General features: G+C 47.3%; 1 protein-coding gene across 2 annotated transcripts in view; it reads left to right on the top strand.

The window, feature by feature from the left end:
- Positions 1-13,570: 13,570 nt before the first annotated feature.
- The window catches only part of NELL1 (neural EGFL like 1), a 1,051,740-nt gene continuing 1,046,151 nt past the window's right edge, over positions 13,571-19,159 (top strand). Inside the window, exon 1 of one of the 2 annotated variants that reach the window (XM_061406202.1) lies at positions 13,571-14,100. In XM_061406202.1, coding sequence (XP_061262186.1) covers positions 14,046-14,100 — 55 coding nt within the window. In that variant the 5' untranslated portion in view covers positions 13,571-14,045. The remainder of the gene's footprint in view (positions 14,101-19,159) is intronic. The other variant, XM_061406204.1, reaches the window with a different exon arrangement.

The following is a 19,159-nucleotide window of genomic DNA, read 5'->3' as shown; positions in this document are numbered from 1 at the left end:
TATTCTTTTTCAGATTATTTTCCTTTATTATTGTTGTTCAGTCATTAAATCGTGTCTGACTCTTTGTAACCCCATGAACTGCAGCACACCAGGCTTCCCCAGTCCTTCACCATCTTCCTGAGTTTGCTCAAGCTCATGTCCACTGAGTCAGTGATGTCATCCAACCATCTCATCCTCTGTCACCCCCTTCTCCTCTTGCCCTCAATTTCTCCCAACATCAGGGACTTTTCCAATGAGTTGGCAATTCACATCAGGTGGCCAGAGTATTGGAGCTTCAGCATCAGTCCTTCCAATGAATATTCAGGGTTGACTTCCTTTAGGATTGATTGGTTTGATCTCCTTGCAGTCCAAGGGACTCTCAAGAGTCTTATCCAGTATCACAGTTTGAAAGAATCAATGCTTTGGCACTCAGCCTTCTTGATTGTCCAACTCTCACATCAGTACATGACTACTGGAAAAAGCATAGCATTGACTAAACAGACCTTTGTTGGCAAAGTGCTGTCTCTACTTTTTAATGTGCCATCTAGGTGTGTCATAGCTTTTCTTCCACAGAGCAAGTGTCCTTTAATTTCATGGCTGCAGTCACTGTCTGTGGTGATTTTGGAGCCCAAGAAAATAAAATCTGTCACCGTTTCCACTTTTCCCATACCTATTTGCCATGAAGTGATGGGGCTGGATGCCATGATCTTGGTTTTTGAATATTGAGTTTTAATCCAGCTTTTTCATTCTCCTCTTTCATCCTCATCAAGAGGCTCTTTATTCCTCTTTGCTTTCTACCATTAGAGTGGTGTCATCTGCATATCTGAGGTTATTGACATTTCTCCCAGCAATCTTGATTCCAGCTTGTGAGTCATCCAGCCTGGCATTTCACACGACGTACTCTACTTATAAGTTAGATAAGCAGAGTGATAATAAGCAGCCTTGTTGTACTCTTTTCCCAATTTTGAACCAGTCCGTTGTTCTATGTTCAGTTCTAATTTTTGCTTCTGATCCTGCATATAGGTTTCTCAGGAAACAGGTAAGGTGGTCTGGTATTCCCATCTCTTACAGAATTTTCACTGCTGCTGCTGACTGCCCTGGAGTCAATCTCCTGCCCACCTGGCCTTCCACTGGCAGAGCTCTGGCCCATGCCTTTCCTGCCCTGTGGCTCCTCAAAGTTATTGTCCAGGCCTGGTGAGCCTGGTCACCTTGACAGCCTCAACAAGCATTTTCCATTATAGTTTATTACAAAATAATTGAATATAGTTCCCTGTGCTATATAATGGGTCCTTGTTGGTTATCTGTTTTATATATGGGTGTGTGTATATAACTCTTTAGTCTTTCCCTAAGTGGGGATGGTGATGAAATATGGGAGGCTTAGCGCTCACGTATCTATAGCAGGTTGATCTTCTCTGGGCTGTTAACAAGGGTACATGGATCTATTCGAAATGAGCTAATGGTTTCACTCTGATACCTCCCCTGCCTCCCCTTGCTTCCTGCATCCAATCTTTCATCTTGTTTCATCTGTTTGGCAACGATTCCCCCCTGACTTTGTGGCTGTTTTCCTGCTGATCTCACTCCTGCCGCTTTGATTGTTCTCTGCTTTTGTTCCTGTCTCCTTCCTTAGTCTCCCCAGATGTGTCTCCTGGAACTACAGATTCAGAATCTCACGGTTGTGTGGAGGTCCAAGGTCATTTATTCCAGCATCTCAGATGCATAGATTCTTCTCTGATAGTCCGTTTTGTGGGAACTGGGTTTTCGAGGCGATACGTGTAGGGTGGGTAGTCACTGTCTGAAACAAATTGACCATAGGAGTCTTAAATAGAGAACACCCCCAGTGCCTTTAAAATAGCTCAACTTGACAAAAATTGGATTTACATATCCTACTGCATTAAACTGAGACTGTGTGTGGTTTGGGTCACTCTTTCCTTTAATGCAATCTGTAATTCTATGAGAATTTTCATATTGTAAGTGATTTAACCTGACCCTGTTCCTCTTTCCAGGAAGCTTCTCCAGATGCCTTAGGATGAGGAGAAAATAATATCTGGAATATAATATGGATTGCATTGAAACAGAATCACACTTTGATGATCTATTAATCCATTCACTCATATATTTATTTTTACACTCTACTCAATGTCTTAATATTGTTAAGACATTGATATCTTTCCAGTACCTAATAGTTTGTGACACATAGTAGATACTCAATAAATACATTTTTAATCAAGTGAGCAAATATTGAGTGTTGGTTCTCTACGAGGAACAAAGCTCAGTGTTACGTGTAAGAAAAACGCGAGTAAGAGTTGGATTGTGCCTCCAGGTCACTCAGTGTGATATATACATGTTGCTGTAATACCCAGTGGGAATAACCACAGGGTATAGGACAAGAACACACGGAGGGGATGTGGAAGAAGAAATGCCTTCTGTCTGAGCAGATTAGGCTGCATTTCAGGAAACAGGGACATGGGGAGAGTTTTGACCATGAGAAAAATATCAGCGTAACCAAAAGCGGGGTCTGGCTGCTTGCCACTCAGATGCCAATAAAGAGGCCAGGTTGATGGAAAGGAAAATTTGCTTTATTCTGGATGCTGGCAACTGGCTGGGGGGTGGATACCTGTCTGAAGGCCAACTCCTCTCCAATGACAATCCATGGGCTAGAGCTTTTATAGGCTGAGGAAGGGGACTACATGCAGAAATAGCATAGTCACTCTTGACGGTCATCTTGAAATTGGTCATTAGTGGTCTGACCAGCATCCTCTTGATTGCATAGTTCATCTTCAGTTCCAGGGTCAATTTGTTCCCATATCCTCGAGACCAATTCTTGGAATTGTGGCAGCTTATGTCATGGCTATAGTTTGGTTATCGTGTAGTTAACTTCTCTACCTGGTGGGGGTTTCAGTATCTATAAGACAGCTCACAGGAGATAGCTCAGAATATTATCTATAGCCCTTGAGAAGGAACTAAAGGCCCTTGACTTTGCTTAATGATTAAACTATTATTATTTGGTCTCCTTTGACTGTTTACCTTTGTTTCTGCATCTTCTCACTTCTCTGACTAAACTTATTCTTTAGCTAAAGTTTCTCCATAGGCTAAAGGCAGGCAGAGGATATGGTGGGACAAGAAGCAGAGGGTCCTGCTTTGTTTTGTTAGGATGAGCTTTGGAGGTAGACAAGACCAAGTGAGTGATGGTATGGGGATAAGACAGATCATGTCAATAAAAATGGGGGGAGAAGGTGGAAAGTGTCAGAAATGCTTGTGGGAAGTAAGGACTAAGGCTGAAGAAGGAGTTTAGGACTTGACAGTCAGGTGCTTTCAATGGCAACATGAAGAGTTCAGAAGCTACCAAGGAAGGTTATTGATCATGGAGAGAGATTTCCTGGAAAAGGCAGCTATGATGCCAGAGACAAAGCACTGTCCTGGGTTCGAGTGCCAGCTCTATGTCTTATTACCACAGTCTCGGTTTTCTCAATTTCTGGTGCAATTGGAACAGTTATACCCATGTCACATAATTATGATGCACATTAAGCTAAAATTTGTATGTGAGAATTTAACACCTAAGATAGCTGTTGGATATTGGCTGTTAGAGTCAGAGCTGTGCATTCGGAATATTGGCCTGGTCACTGTGTCAAGGATGGATGGAACTGGGGAGAGAGGTGGGGCAAGAACACTGGTTTGATTGTGCAAGAAACCAAACTTTTCAAAGTGTTAGAAGGAATAGTGAACCACTAGGTTGTAAATCTAGGAATATACCCAACAGTAGCAGGCACTCTCCTTTCTGACCCATGTGACTGGGGCCATCGGGGTTTATGTTTAAAAATTTGAGCAATCAGCATGGCGATGACACCAGTCAGTAGGGATGGAGGCTGGAGCATGGTCCTGGAGACTCTTGCTCTGCCAGATACTGCCATGTTAGCTTCTGGATCTTGGCAAAGTCTGAGTCCAGAGGGGGTGCTGGGACAGGCGGGGCCTTGAGCTGGGACTCGGGGTTCTCAGGGCAGCCTGGATATTCTTCTTCCATTACTTGGTTCCTCTGCTGTCTCCTCTCAGGAAGGGGAGGCTAAGGGACTCTGTGGCTACTTATGAGAGATGCTCATTTACACCACTTGCCTCTGGACTGTTTGCCATGTCCATTCCGCGCTGGTGCTGGGGAGAGGTACACAAGAGAACCCTGGGCACGACCTTCCAAGGGTGTATGAATTTGATCCTTCTTGACTGTGGGTTTTGAGATAAGCCATACCGAAAAAAATCTCTGCTGCAAAGGGGAGAGCACAGCCAAGTGTAGGCTCGTGGCAGTCTCAACGTGCTGGGTCTCTTTTCCTGCATTCTTATGAGTGCTTCTACACACCCTGTGTTTTGGGGTGAGGGTAAAAAGTATGAGGAACTTGTACCAGACCGGTATTGATATTTTGCAAAGTTGGTACAGTGTAAGGGAGTGTGGTGACTGAACTTCTCTGATTTCCTGTTCTTAAAGAAGAACGTTTCTGACTTTAGCTAGGCTTGTTGTCATCTGACCAAAATGTGACATTCCCTAGTTTTCAGGAATGGTAGATAAGATAGACTGCCTATTGGTTCCACTTTTTTACCCTGTCCCAAATCACACCCGGGCTATGTCTTCATCGCGGGCAGATTATACTCATCCTTGACTTTATTAGCATGTAAGCAGAAGTGATAGTGCATCCGTTTTGAATCTAGACTCTAGAAGACCTGACCTATTTCCCTGTCTTCATTTGAACCTCTTCCTGCCATGAGAAGAACAGGTCCTGCTAGCCCAGTGGTTCAAGGAAGATGAGAGGCATGTGGGACAGAGTCGTTCAGCTGGCACACAGACCCGCTGTGAGAAGTGGGGTCAACCCAGCCCCTGTAGCTTGAAGCAGCCGTGCCTGAGTGAGGCTGGGTGAGCTGAATCCTCGCCAGCCTGTAGATGCGTGTGACAGCATGCTTAGTGTTGGGTGCTACTGAAACTCTGTGGTTGTTTATGCTACAATAGCTAGAAGAAACACAGGGAGCGACCAGGCAACTAGATTCCACCCAAGTTTAAGTGGAAGTGGCACGTGGGGCTCCTAGGCCCCTTCTCTTCATTCTCTTTTATGTTTGCTTTCTGGAATGTGGAATAAATGGCTGGAGTACCAGCAACCGTGTTGAACTGTGAGGACAAAAACAATGTTCTAGGAAGGATGAAACAGAAATCTGAGAAGAGCCCGGCTCCTGTGGACTTCATAAAGCCACTAAATTAAACCTCACTCAACTCTGGAATGTGTATTTTTTAACCTGAGAGGGTCTTAAGTCTTATATAAGGTATCATCTGGGAGTTTTTCCTGTTATGTGAAGACAGACAGAATCCTTACTGATACAGGTTGTAAAATGGACTAGGATGGCTGGAAGGAGACCCAGGGAACCGCTGGGAGATGTGGCAGAGTTTAACGATACTTGGTTGCTGAGGAGAACTTTTGAGGCCTGTGACTCTGGAAAGTGGTCTAAAAGCATGGGGAATGAGCATTTTTGTTTCATGTAGATGAGGAGATCCAGTCTGAAGAACTCATGTGAAAGGTTGTTGCCTAAGGTAACTAGAGCAGGCTATCCCTGTTCAAGAATACCTGTCCCATTATGCCATCGCATGGCCTGAATTTCCTCCAGGAGATGGTCATGGCTTTGGGTCACCAGACCTGCTCAAGGATGCGCCATCCTCCCTAACTCAGCGTAAGTACAAAAGGACCCCTTCCTCCTCCTTTTTCTGTGGAGCGATGGTAGGAGTGTTGCACACAGGGCTCTTCTACCAGGAATAAAGGATCACTTTGAGGCCTGGAAAACAAGGCTGGGTGAGCACTTTGTGGGCAGCCCAGGGCCACAGGACAATTGAAGGAGCCTTTATGGAGGGAAGTTTGAGAGAGTTTCAAGGGGGTCATTTTCCCCCCACCCTTTTGGTTTCCATGTGAGGGATTTTCCTTGGATACTCCTGGACCTTTCCTGTACTCCCTGCTCGCTCCGCTTTTCATAGACGAGGCAGACAGCCATCGGTCCTCATTTCTCAGTGAGTCCTCTTTCACTTTCTCCACCCCGATCGGTGGGAGCAGATGGCTGCGCCAGGATCCAGGCTGGAGGCAGGGAAGATGGCCAGTCCATTTTGGCTTTCGTGGGAGGCTATGCTCTCCCAACACTGTCATGTTGATAAAGATGATGCTTGGCCTCTTGCTAACTCATTTATTTCTCAGTTGGTCAGAACTCATGAAGGAAATAGGGTTGCTATGTACTGGTTTCCCACAAGACCTCAACAAGGAGACTGAATCCATAGGCTTTATCCTAGGAAAAGTGGTGTAGCTTAGCAGTTGTTCAGCTGCCCAGCTGTGTCTGATTCTTTTGTGACCTCATGGACTGTAGCCCTCTAGGCTTCTTTGTCCCTGGGATTTCCCAGATAAGAACTGGAGTGGGTTGCCATTTCCTTCTCCAGGGGATCTTCTCAACCCCAGGATCAAACCCATTTCTCCTGCTTGGCAGGCAGATTCTTAACCACTGAGCCACCAGGGAAATCCAGCTTAACAGTTAAGTACACAGATTCTGCAGTCCAGCCACCTGGGTTTGAAACTTGACTTAGGCACTCATTTGACAAATTGCTCAGTTTTCATATCTGTAAACTAAGTGTAATAATCCCACATACTTCACTGGGTTCCTTTGAGGAATTAATCCATAGAAAGCACTTAGTGTGGTAACCCATACCTCGTTATACTTGAAAAATGAGCCATTATCATTCTGGTTGGGGTTGAGGTGAGGCCCGCGTCTAGCCTCTGCTTGAGAATGGGTTTCTGCTTTCCCCTGATCTATAGGAATGGCCAACATGTGCTTATGTAACACTTAACCTGGATATGTGAACACCTTGGTTCTTATCATTAGAAACTCAAAACTCATCTAAGATCATTGATGCTATGGATTAGGAGGATTTCATCCAAAAAATTATGGAACAATTTTGTCTATGATGTCTACGTATAGATTTTTCTGTCTTCCTTCAGATTGACACCTCACTTTGTCCTAAAAAGTGTTTGAAGCTGCAAGACAGAAGGACAGTAGTTAACTTCACAAGACACGGGTCTCTCTTATCTGGATGTCATTGAAACTGATTGTAGTGACTGGAGTAGAGAATGCATATTTTGTGTGTGTGTGTGTGTGTGTAGAATTCTTATATTCATATAGAAACAGAGGCCCATGCATGGATATATTCATTCATCCCCTCTTTGCAATTGCATGTGGATTTCAGGAAATGAAAATACCCACCCAGGTCCAGGCATGCATAGTTCAAGAGAGTCTGACGCTTGCTGGGTTGGTGACGGACACTTGGGAGTTTTTGCACTTCTCTGGACTCTGCCACATGACTGGCACTTGGGTTAGTTTCCTAGGGCTGTTAACAAAGCGCTGTAAACCTGAAGGCTTCAAACAACAGATATTTAGTCTCTCACAGTTCTGGAGGTTAGAATCTGAAGTCAAGGTGTTGGCAGGGCCAGGCTCTCCCTGGAGCCTCCAGGAGAGGATCCGTCTCTGCTTCTTCTGGCTTCTGGTGGCCCCAGGCGTTCTATGGCTTAGTGCACTTCAGTGTCTGCCTGTCACATGCTTACATTTGTTATGTCTCTGTCTTCACGTGACAGACATTTTCCCCCTCTTACAAGGACATCAGTCACAAGGAATGAGGACCCACTAATGACCTCATCTTCACCTGATGATATCAGCAAAGACTCAATTTCCAAAAAAGGTCACATTCATAAGCACTGGGAGTTAGGCTTTAGCATGTGTTTTTTTGTGGGGGTGGGATGGGGTGGGGCATGGGGGTGGGGGACACAAGCCAATCCATAACTATCCTGCATTCTCTTCAGTTTTATCAGGAAATGTGTCATGAGTCCCTAAATGTGAAGGTAGTTGGAAGGCTGTTTGGACACAGGAGAGTGCCCTGGGGTGAGAGACTGGAGGGCACTAAATGAGATGGAGAGTTTCTCAGCCTTGGATGCTAAGAAGGAGTCTTCCTCTTTCTTTCTCTGTGGAATTCACTGCTCTGCATAGAGTTAGCTGTGGAGCAGCTCTGGGGGCCAGTGGGACAAGGCAGTCTGTTGCCTTGGTGATGGCCAATGAGAAGTGTCAGTTCTCCGTGCTGCTTCCTGGGACAACATCCATTGATTCATCCAACAAACGTTTATTGAGCTCCTAAAATATGCCAGGTCTGTCCTAGGTGGAGAGACACAGTGGTGAACAAGAAAGACAAAAAGCCTACTCTTGTGGCATTCTCTGCGGGGGGAGACAGAATAAATATCAACAAATCAATCGATATTTCAGATAGTAATAAGCACTATAAAAAAATTAAGCAGGGTTAGGAGACAGAGAGCCATGGGCATGACGTGAGAAGCTTCTGTAGGCAGGGTCTCCCCAAGGAGTTGACACTTGAACAGAGGCTGAAGTCATATGAAAAGTGAACCACACTAAGATTTATGGAAAGGATGTTCCAGGCAGAGGGGGCAGCAAGTGCAGAGACCATGAGGAAGGAGGGTGTGAACTTGGAATGTTTAAGGAATAGCAAGATTCTGGGGTGAGCAAGGAGGTCAGGGGGAGAGAGCTGGGAAGCTGGGCAGAGGCCTTGTGAGATGTTTGGATTTATTCAAATTATGATAGAAAAGAGCAAGGGAACTTTTGAGCAAGGGAATGTGATCTGATTCATGTCTTGAAAAGCCGACTATGCCTGCTAAGGGATGGCTGAATTATAAGGGGCAAGAGAGGAGGTAGAGAGAACAATTGGAAGTCGAGAGCAATAGCCAGGGAAAGGGGAAGTCATGGATTGGATGGAGGCAGGAGGAGTGAGGGGTGGTGAGGTGCGGTTGTTTGGGATTTTTCTTTATGTCTAAGGGAAAGCAGGGGTTTCCCAGGTGGCCCTAGAGGTAAAGAACCCACCTGCAAATGCAGGAGGTATAAGAGAAGAGGGTTAAATCTCTGGATCAGGAAGATCCCCTGGAGGAAAGCATGGCAACCCGCTCCAGTATTCTTGCCTGGAGAATCCCATGGACAGAGGAGCCTGGCGGGCTACAGTCCATGGGGTTGCAAAGAGACACAATTGAAGCGACTTAGCGTGAATGCAAGAGAAGGGAAGTCAAGGGTGACCCTGGGTTATTTGGTTGGAATGCCTGATGAAGATTGGTGCCATCTCCTTAGAAGGCAGCAAGCAGGGAGTTTGAGAGGTGTGTGTGTGTTAGTTGCTCAGTCATGTCTGATTCTTTGTGACCTCATGGACTGTAGCCCGCCAGGCTCCTCCATCCATGAAATTCTCCAGGCAAGAATACTGGAGTGGGTTGCCATTACCTTCTCCAGGGGATCTTCCCAACCCAGGGATCGAATCCCAGTCTCCTGCATTGCAGGCAGATTCTTTACCATCTGAGCCACCAGGGAACACAGTTTGGGAGTGAGGGGGAGTTAAAAGTCCTCACTTGGAACACATTGCAATTTTTTAATGATCACTAAATAAGTTTTACAAAATAGCTTTTTAAAAATATGTATTTATTTGGCTTTGTTGGGTCTTAGTTGTGGTGCTTGGGTTTAGTTGCCCTGCAGCATGTGGGCTCTTAGTTCCCGGACCAGGGATGGAACCTATGTCCCCAGCACTGGAAGGCAGATTCTCAATCACTGAACCACTAGGGAAGTCCTTAAAGTCATCTCTGCTGCTGCTGTTCACAATATATTAAAAGCCATTGACTTGTACACTTTGGGTGAAGTGTATAGTATGTGAATTGTATCTCAATAAAAAAATCAGCTTTATTGAGATACAATTCACATACTATACACTTCACCCAAAGTGTACAAGTCAATGGCTTTTAATATATTGTGAATATTTGTTTTTCAGCATCATCATAATCAATTTTAGGGCATTTTCATTACCGCCCCCCCCCCCCAAATAAGTTCTGCATTCCTTAGCTGGCACCTGCTAATCTTTCCTTCGGCTTCCCCCTGCCTTAAGCAACTGCTAATCTACTTTCTGTCTCTATAGATTTGGACATTTTACATAAAAGGAATAATATGACATGTGGTTCTTTGGGACTGACTCTTTTCACTTAGCATAGTATTTTCAAGATTTATCCCTGTTGCAGCATGTATTAGTACTTCATTTCTTGTTATTGCTGAATAATATTCCATTATATAAATATCCTGCCTTTTACTTGTCCATTCATCAGCTGATGGGCATTTGGGCTGTTTCTACTTTTTGGCTATTACGAGTAATGCTGCTGTGAACATTTGTGTAGAACTAAGTGTGTGGCCATATGTTTGCAGTTCTTGTGTCTGTACCCAGGGGTAGAATTGCTGAATCATATGGTAACTTTATGTTTGACTGTTTGAAGAACCATTTTACATTCTCACCAACCAGTATATGAAGGTTCTAATTTCTCCGCTTCCTTGTCAACATTTACTATCTGGCTTTTTGGTTTTAGCCATCCTCGTGGGTGTGAAGTGATATCTCATTGTAGTTTTGATCTGCATTTCCCAGATGGCTAATGATGCTGAGCATCTTTTCATGTGTTTCCTGGCTGCTTGTTTTTCTTCTTTGGAGAAATGTCTATTCAGATCCTTTGCACATGTTAAAATTGGGTCATTTGTCTTTACTCTTGAGTATAATAATTTTTAGTAAGTGCGAGTAGTTTAAATCAGGAATCTTGTGCGTATGTGCTCAGTCATGTCCGACTGTTTGCCGCTCCGGACTATAACCTGCCAGGCTCCCCTGGCCATCGGATTTCCCAGGCAAGAATACTGGAGTGGGTTTCCATTTCCTACTCCAGGGGATCTTCCTGACCCAGGGATTGAACCCATGTCTCCTGTATCTCCTGCACTGGTTGGTGGGTTCTTTACCACTGTGCCAAATAAGTGGGAAGCCCAAATAAGACATAGGACTTGCAGATTTGTTCTCCGTTCTGTAGGCTATCTTTTCTCTCCCCATGATGTCCTTTGAAACACAAATGTTTTCAGTTTTGATGATGTGGCCATATTGCATTTAAGGCACCTGATGAGTAGTGACTATGTATGCCCTGAGTCTGAAGGAGAGGTGAGGACTGGAAATACACAAGGTGAGAATCATCCATGTATAGATAGTAGTTAAAACCATGAGGCTGGATGAGAACACAGTAGTAACTGTGGCTCGAAGACAAGAATTCTGGGGTCCCTGAGGCTCCCCAATATTTAGAGGTCAGGAAGAAGAGGCAGAGGGATAATCAAAGGAAGCCTCTTGTTCTTGGACAGATCATAGAGGGAGGCCATGCAGAAGGGGAGGGTTGGCTTGTGGTATGGTATTGGGTAGACTAAGCCTCATCACTGCTTCCACTGAGCAAGGGTCCCATTGCAATATCCCAACACACAGCCACGTGGTCCCTTCATTGCCACCATAGAAATTTGCTAGGCATGCTTTATAAAAGTTACCTTAGCCTACACACTGCAAATCCCCAATCCAGAAGTGCATTTATAGGAGGAGATTGAGGTACTCAGTTATCTAGGAAGATTTATGACCTTGTTAAGATTAACACTAGTTCTGCTAATGGATGTGATGCTGCAAAGCTTTGACAGAACATATGCCTTGCTTTATTTTTTAATGGAACACACTGAAAGCTCCATCCCACAGGACCAACTAATTACACAGAGACTTTCAGAGAGAGAGAGGGAGAGCTTTAAAGGTCTGACTCAGACCACCTTTTCCGTTGGTTGGGGTCACTGTGACTTCTAGGATTTCTGAGATCAGTAAGATACCTTTGAAACAACAGCTCAAAGCCATAGAAACTGCTCCTACTGAGGTGTATTTAAAATCTGCAAAGGAGAGAGGGGGCTTGGGTCTCACAACACAATGTGGTTTTGGGAAATCCTCATTCACAAGGCCCAGCTCAACTTGAGGAGTCCTATTTTCTGCAAGAGGTGTGGTTTTAAAGTTAGCTTAAATGTAACATGTTCTGTGTGCATGCTAAGTGGCTTCTGACAAAGTGCATGCTAAGTAGTGTCTGATTCTTTGTAACCCTATGGATTGTAACCTGCCAGGCTCCTCTGTCCTTGGGAAATCTCCAGGCAAAAATACTGGAGTGGGTAGCCATTTACTTCTCCAGGGGATCTTCCCAACCCAGGGATAAAACCCGTGTCTCTTACATCTCCTGCATTGGCAGGCAGGTTCTTTACCACTAGAGTGTGATTTTAATTTTAGCTTTAAATGTAATATGCTCCAGGTGGAAGGAGAAAGTCTTGCCTCTGTAGTGAAAACAGACAGTCAATGCAGACAGATCCCCTCTGGGCTCGAGCTGAATCCCAGAAGAGATGGAGAATCTGTTCAGCCTTGACATCAGTTTACCTTTTAATCTTTCAGCTCAACTTCGGGCATGGCAATACACTTCTTTGCTTCCCTTCTTCTGCCTTAGGTGTTAGGCGCTGGAATTTATCTGCTCGTTCATTTCCTTTTTTATCTGCTAAGGGACCACAGAGTAAAGGACCAAGTGGGACAGTGGCTTGCATACCGGAATATCCAGAAAAATAGGGCAGCGTGTGTAGCTAAAAACATTCTCTCTTAATAAACTGTGTTGCTACTTTGGTGACTTTCTCCTGGGGTCATGGTGATGAAGGGCTTAGGAGGAAGTAAGAAGGGGATTAGTGAAGAGGATTTTTCTTGAACGTTGGAAATATTTCCTGGGAAATGAGGGAGGGCTTTGTTCAGAGACGTTTCCCTTCTCTGGGATCCCTATCATATCAGAGGGCCGGGCTGGACTCAGAGAGAGGGGACCAGTGTGAGCCAGCCAAGTTTTAAATCATGTGGGGCTTGTTTGGTGTAAATCAAAGGTTCTGTCATGTCTGATTTCACGACTCTGCAACCTAGTTATAAATAACGTTCATGAAAGGAAGTGCTATAAACCTGGGAGATATTTCTAGGGAAGGCTGGGTTCTGGAAGGGGGTCACAGAGAAGCAGGAGGATTGGTCTTCTTGCTCACACTCCTAAAACAAAGTCCAGCCATTCTCTCCAGGAATGGTGTTGGAGAGGGTTCCAGAATAACTTCGGGAGAGGCCAAACCCTGACTGTGAAAGGAGAGTAGTAGGGTTTTTGACAAAACCATCGAGAAACTCACTCAAGGAAAAAAAAAAAGGTTAGGAATTTCCCCTAAGTGGCAGCATCTGCCCTGCAGAACCGGAAGGCTTGCAAATAAAACTCCCCAATTCCCGACCGTGCTTCGCTCGGGCTCAGGGACACTTTTTCTGCCCCCTTCCTGGCCTTAGCGTCCTCTCCCTGAACCCCCAAAGCGGGTCCCCAGAGGGACCCAGAGGAGAGAGGAGACTGGAGGTACAGGTGGTGAGACGGAACTCAGCCATCATCCCCCTCCTCGCCCCTCCCCAACCAGTCACCTAAGCAAATCCGGAGTAACTGTCCTCCAGGGAGGAGCTGAGCACGCTAGTTGACTCCGTCTGGGTCGGGGTTCCCCCGGAGGCGGGGACGCGGGGCGGGGGGGAATCCACCCGCAAGGGCTCGGGGTTCTTCGTTTCGACCAAGATGAACTGTGGCAACTTCGGCAGCCCCCACCGCGGCGCCGAGGCAGAGACAGCAGCAGCGGCTCCGCCGGCTCTTCCGGGCTGGAGAGCATGAAGCTCAGGGAGGAGGGTGCCCTGCGCCTCCAGCTCCTCCCTTTTGGCCCCCGGGTCCCGGGACTCCAGCTCCAGTGCTCCGAGTGACAGAGGCTGCAGCGCCGATCGCCCGCGTCCTCGCCGCGGAGGAGGAGCCGTTGCCAGCGCCAGGCGCAACCTGCCGGAGTGGCCAAGCCCCGCGTTCCCGCCCCAGCGCGGAGGCGAGCGCCGCCGCAGCGGGGGCCGGGGTCCGGGCCGGGTGCCGCCGCCCGCGGTGGGGGCGGGCTGGGGGCGGGGCGGCCGGGCCGCCTTCCCAGGCGCGATCCCTGAGCACGGCACCCGGCGCAGCAGAACCACCTCCCTCGCCGCCCGCCAGCAAGTTTGGCGGCTCCGAGCCCGGCGCGTCTCGGCATCCAGGCGCATTTGTTTCTTCCTGGCTTCCACGCGCCCGGTTTGGCCGGGACCTTTGGGAGCGATGCCGAGGGATGTGATTTTAGTTGTGTGCTTCTGTGTGTGCACCGCCAGGACAGGTAAGCACGGCTGGGGCTGTCGGAGGGATGCGGGGAAACGGGCGAGCCCAGCCGCTGTGCCCAGCGCCCACCTCGGCGTGGGGAGGACCTGGAACAGAGCTTCGCGCCGGTCCGGGGAAGGGCGTGGATGGGTCCCTCGAATCTCTCTGCTCTGCTCCAGGTGAAAGGGTGAGAAGTAGGACTTACAGGCCGGTGGAAGATGCCCCCGAGGAGTAGCCCCCTGCCCCGAGGACGCGGCCTGGCGGGCACAGGGGTGAGGGGCGCGGCCGTTCAGGCACACCCTCCAGCTGTTAGCGACCGGCTTCCGGGTAGAAACCCACATAGTAGGGAGGGCCCGGGAAGCCCACCCCTAGGAACTTGACAGATGCGGGGAAAACCGCGGTCCCTGCGCCCTGCTGGCCAGGGCAGGGGCGGCGGCTGGGAGGCGCACCCGCAGAAGGAGCGCTTCCGGCCGGCGGGCGGGCGCTGCTGGGGCGCGGGCGGGCGCTGCGCGGGGTGAGAGCTGCGGGCGAGGCTGGGATTCCGAGATCCCTTTTCTCGTCCCCTCCTGCCTCTCCCCGGGGAACTCTTGAAGTAGTTTTTTTTGCCACTCCCTTTCTCCCCCAGAGGGCAGGACAAATTCGAGGTAATTGGAGCTGTGGGGGCAATCCCAGGGAGATGCTCTTAAGCTCCAAACCTGTTTTCGCAGACTGTAGCTGCGTGTTGGGGTCGTGGAGGGGAGGTCAGGAAAACGGGCGTAATTTTCTGAAGTCCCCACTTCGTTCTGCCTCCAGGGAAGCAGTTGTGAGGACGTTAAGAGCACCTCCTTCTCTCAGCCCTCAGCCTGCATGTCCCCTGGGGGTTTGGAGACCCACTCTCAGCCGCCTTCTCTGGGGAGCTAGTAGTAGATTGGGGAAGGTGGCGGTGGATTGGACGAGGGAATTGGCAAAAATAGGACTCTCCACCGCTGGTGGGGGCGTCGCGAGTTTTTATTCCTACGCTAGCCACCCTCCTAACGTGCGGCAGACTTCGCACCCCAGAGTTGATGGGTAGTCATCCCCACTGCTTTTCCCCTCTTTTATCACTCTCATTTCTCCTCTCCAGAGGCATAGCCTCCTGCCCACGCTAGGCAGCAAGTTTATCGGTAGAGGGCTGGGAATGGGTGCTCGGCCTGGGTGGGCTCAAAAGTTCCCTCCGCTCGCTCCCCAGGCGTCCCTCTTGGGCTGTTAGCAGCCCGCCTGAGGATTCAAGAGTTGGGTGTCCAGCAGCTTCCTGCTGGCCCTTTCCATCTTCCCCAGGACCGAGCAGGCGGCAGCTTTTCCTTTGCTTAATGAAAGAGCGGCGGGTGTGGACTTCTCCAGGGATAAAAAGAATCCCCATCCGTTTTCAGTCTACACCCGAGACCTCCGCAGCCTGCCAAGATGCCATGACTCTGTCCAGCCTAGAATAAGCGCTTCTTGAGTTCCGGCCTATCTAGATGGGGTAGTCTTTTAAAGCCAAGAGCACACGAGAAAAAGCTTGCCCCCGGGAAGATCAGAGCAGTGGGGACAGTGCAGAGCGTGGGCGACCAGCCCTGCTAGTGGAGAATCTGGTGCTGGTGAGCATCTTACAGGGGAACCAAAGAGAGAAGCTAGGTGGGGTTGGGGTGGGATGAGATATCCGTCATTTAATTTTCTCAAGTGCACATCGCTACGGAGTATGCCTGCGTCCTTTGTTCCTGTTACTCCTTTGAAAAGTCGGCCAAAAGTACCTTCCCCAGAAGTGGATTGTGGGTCCTGGGCGCGTTGCTTGTGGAGTTTCTTTAAGAACAAAATCTTTTCCCCTTCCCCACATTGAGCCCCTTTAAATCTTGTAAAAAATCGGTTGTAGGGAAGTTTCATTTCTGTATTTATTCATTCATTCAACTGAAGAGTTGAGCGCCTTGCTGGGTGCTAGGATTGCTTATGCAAAGAAGAACCGACTTGGTCTTTGACTTCCAGGAACTTACGGCTTAGCTGAGAACCTAGATAGAGACTGAAAAGCGTTTTTATTGTACAGCTTGACGGGGTAGAAGGAAGAGAGACGGGACTATAGAAGTCTGTATTAAGGATATAGAGGAGAAATTGTAGAAATGAATTCTGGGGAGGGGTGGTAGATGGTCAGGGAAGCTTTAATCAGAAGGTAACATTTGAAAGTTGTGTCTTGAAGGATTTTTAGGGAGTTTTCCAGTGGACGGAGTGGGGAAAGCATTCCAGACAAAGGGCACAGCTTGTCCAAAGGTAAGGAAGAGTGGAAGGATCTGAGAACTGGTTGTGCAGTTGCTTAGGGAGCTTGGGTTTTCTGTGCCACTTGGTACTCGTTCAAAGAGTACCAAGAGGCTACACGTTTCTACTACAAAAATTATCAGAAGAATCAGAGAGACATGGGGGAATTATATCTCAATTGTTTTACTTATAATTTCTTGCAACTTGGGGGATATGATCAGCAGTTTTCTCTTTGATTTTACCTGGGAACCATCATCCCTGTATCACACATCCGTCCTCTGAGGTAGCTAAGGCTGGCTCTTAATTAGTTGATCGGGATCCAAACAGCCACTTGGAAAGTTTATTTGTCAAGTGGGACAATTGTTGTCTGGGCTGTTAACAGCCCAAGATGAAATAAACACGTGGTTCACTGAGTGAACTGCTCAGATATCACTGCTTTTAATGGAAATGAATAGATGGTATCGGGCACATTTTAATTAAAGCAGCACTGCAGTGCAGTAGCAGTTACATATGAAAAGATCTAATGATAGGTGTCACAGGAAGCTGCTTAAATTACCTCATTGTTCAGAGAACTTGTTTTAAAGAGTAAAGTGGAGTTAAGATAGGTGTTGTTCTGGTTATTTCTGGGTGAAAAATTCTGAGATTTCCAGGTACATCACTAATAATGGAAATTTAGCAGGCTACGATGCTTTCCAGGTGTCTTGGTGGTAGAGAATCTGCCTCTGGAGGAGGTAATAGCAAGCTATTCCAGTATTCTTGCCTGGAGAATTTCATGGACAGAGGAGTCTGGTGGGCTACAGTCCATACGGCCACAAAGAGTTGGACACAACTGAGTGACTGAGCACGCATGCACACACAGAAGGCCACGGTAACAGCAGTAATAACACGTCATGTCCATGAGTTTTCTCCAATGACCTGGAAGTGCGCATAATACAAAACTCAATGATTACTGCCCCGTGGCTTTCCAGTTTGTTGTGGTCACCAGGGCAGTGGGTAGAGGGAGCTCCTGGGGCTGAGTGAATGCTTTTTGCTGCCACCTGCTGGGAAGGAGAGCTTTTTAAAGTACCTCCCAGGCTATTATTAACTGAGTTGAATGATAAAGCTATGAACAGAAGCCCCTGGCCTCCAGTAATCAAGTGAAATATTGGCTGACTTGGAACAGGCACAGAGGATGCTTCTGGGATATTAAGAAACTTTGTAGGAGTTCAGAGGCCCAAATCCGATCAAATGATTGTGAAATCCTGCTGGTAAATGAGATCTTGGAGCATCTCTCCAGTGAGGTTTGTCATGCATGGAGCTGGGGAAAACAGCTGCCTTCATGGATGGTGAGCCGGATTAGGTTTGAAGTGAGCCAGATCCAGGAGGATTTGCTTGGGAGCTTAGGTCTGGGACCCTGGAGGTGGATTGAGTGGGTTTTGGACCTGAATACTCCCTGGGTTGGGCTGAAGAGTGGCCAGCAGCAGCAGCAGGTGTCCTGGGAGATTAGAGTGGAGATTCTGAATCTCAGAGTCAGACCCTGAGTGCCTCTGTGAGATTGACATGCTGCCTTCCAGGTTTAAAAAAAATTTTTTTCCCCCCAGAGGCTCTTTTTATCCTACTTAATTTCAATACCCAGCTTTAGCCATTTATAGAGCAGTTATGACCAAAGTAAAAAACTTATAATAGAATTTCCCTAGAAAGGGCAGGAGCTCCATGCTTGGACGAGAAGCAGAAACATTAAAATAAAAAAAATATCTTTATGGAGCCAACTTTCTCATACTACATAAGCTTCAGGTGAAGCCATACAAATGCTGCCTTATTAATAGATTTTCTGATTCCTTAGGCAATGGGCAAAGCAGTTTTACTCATCCTGCTATTGGCATAAGGTATTTTCATCTCGAAGGGAACCACTTAGAGAAAAGAATATTGTATCTGGAAGGCTAATTGATTTCTCTTGTTCTGTTTTTTTTGGGATGTTTTTATAATAAGAGCAATACAGTTATCTTGAAACCAGGGAAGCCCCTTCATTTGTGGGCTGTAGGCGAAGAGGTCAGTATATTGGGTTGGCCAAAAACTTTGTTCTGGTTTTTCCAAAAGATGATGCAGAAAAACCTGAACATACTTTTTGACCAACCCTATAGATTCATTATATGGGTTTCACAAAGCGCAGCCAGAGTGAGAATCCCTTCTATTCATCTGAGCATGTGGAGGGGTTGGGAAAATGGGAACCATCTGTACCTTTTGTATAAGTCCAGCGAAGTTGTGGACCAAGGAGATGGAATGGTCTGGAGGGCTGGTCCTATGAAAGACAGATGCAGCAGGCCCCAGCTGGGCACCAAATATGTGGTAGGAGTGTTCATACAGTTATCACTGAAACCTCATGAGGCTGGAAGGCTGGTATTGAAAGTGAAGTGAAAGTCACTCAGTCGTGTTTGACTCTTTGTGACCCATGACCCATATAGTCCATGGAATTCTCCAGGCCAGAATACTGGCGTGGCTAGCTATTCCCTTCTCCAGGAGATCTTCCCAACCCAGGGGTCGAACCCAGGTCTCCTACATTGCAGGCAGATTTTTTACCAGCTGAGTCACCAGGAAAGCCCAGGAGGCTGGTATAATCATCCCCATTTTATGGCTGAGAATAATTAAGCTCTGAGAATTGAAGCAATTTTTTCCCCCTCAAGGGCACAGAGTTATTAGTGGGAAGAGACCAGGACTGAAAGTGGTCCTTAGTTGAGTGTTCCAGATTGAGGGTGCTATGTTCTCACATGGAGATGGGGATCCAAGGGCACCATTGGGGTGTTCTGCCAGTTCTACAGAACCTGGGTGCCTTTTAGGCTCGTCTAGTTGCAGGGCTCCAA

Source organism: Bos javanicus, chromosome 29 (genome assembly GCF_032452875.1).
Source record: "Bos javanicus breed banteng chromosome 29, ARS-OSU_banteng_1.0, whole genome shotgun sequence".
NCBI classification, from domain to species: Eukaryota; Metazoa; Chordata; class Mammalia; order Artiodactyla; family Bovidae; genus Bos; species Bos javanicus.
This window is presented reverse-complemented; position numbering and strand designations above follow the sequence as displayed.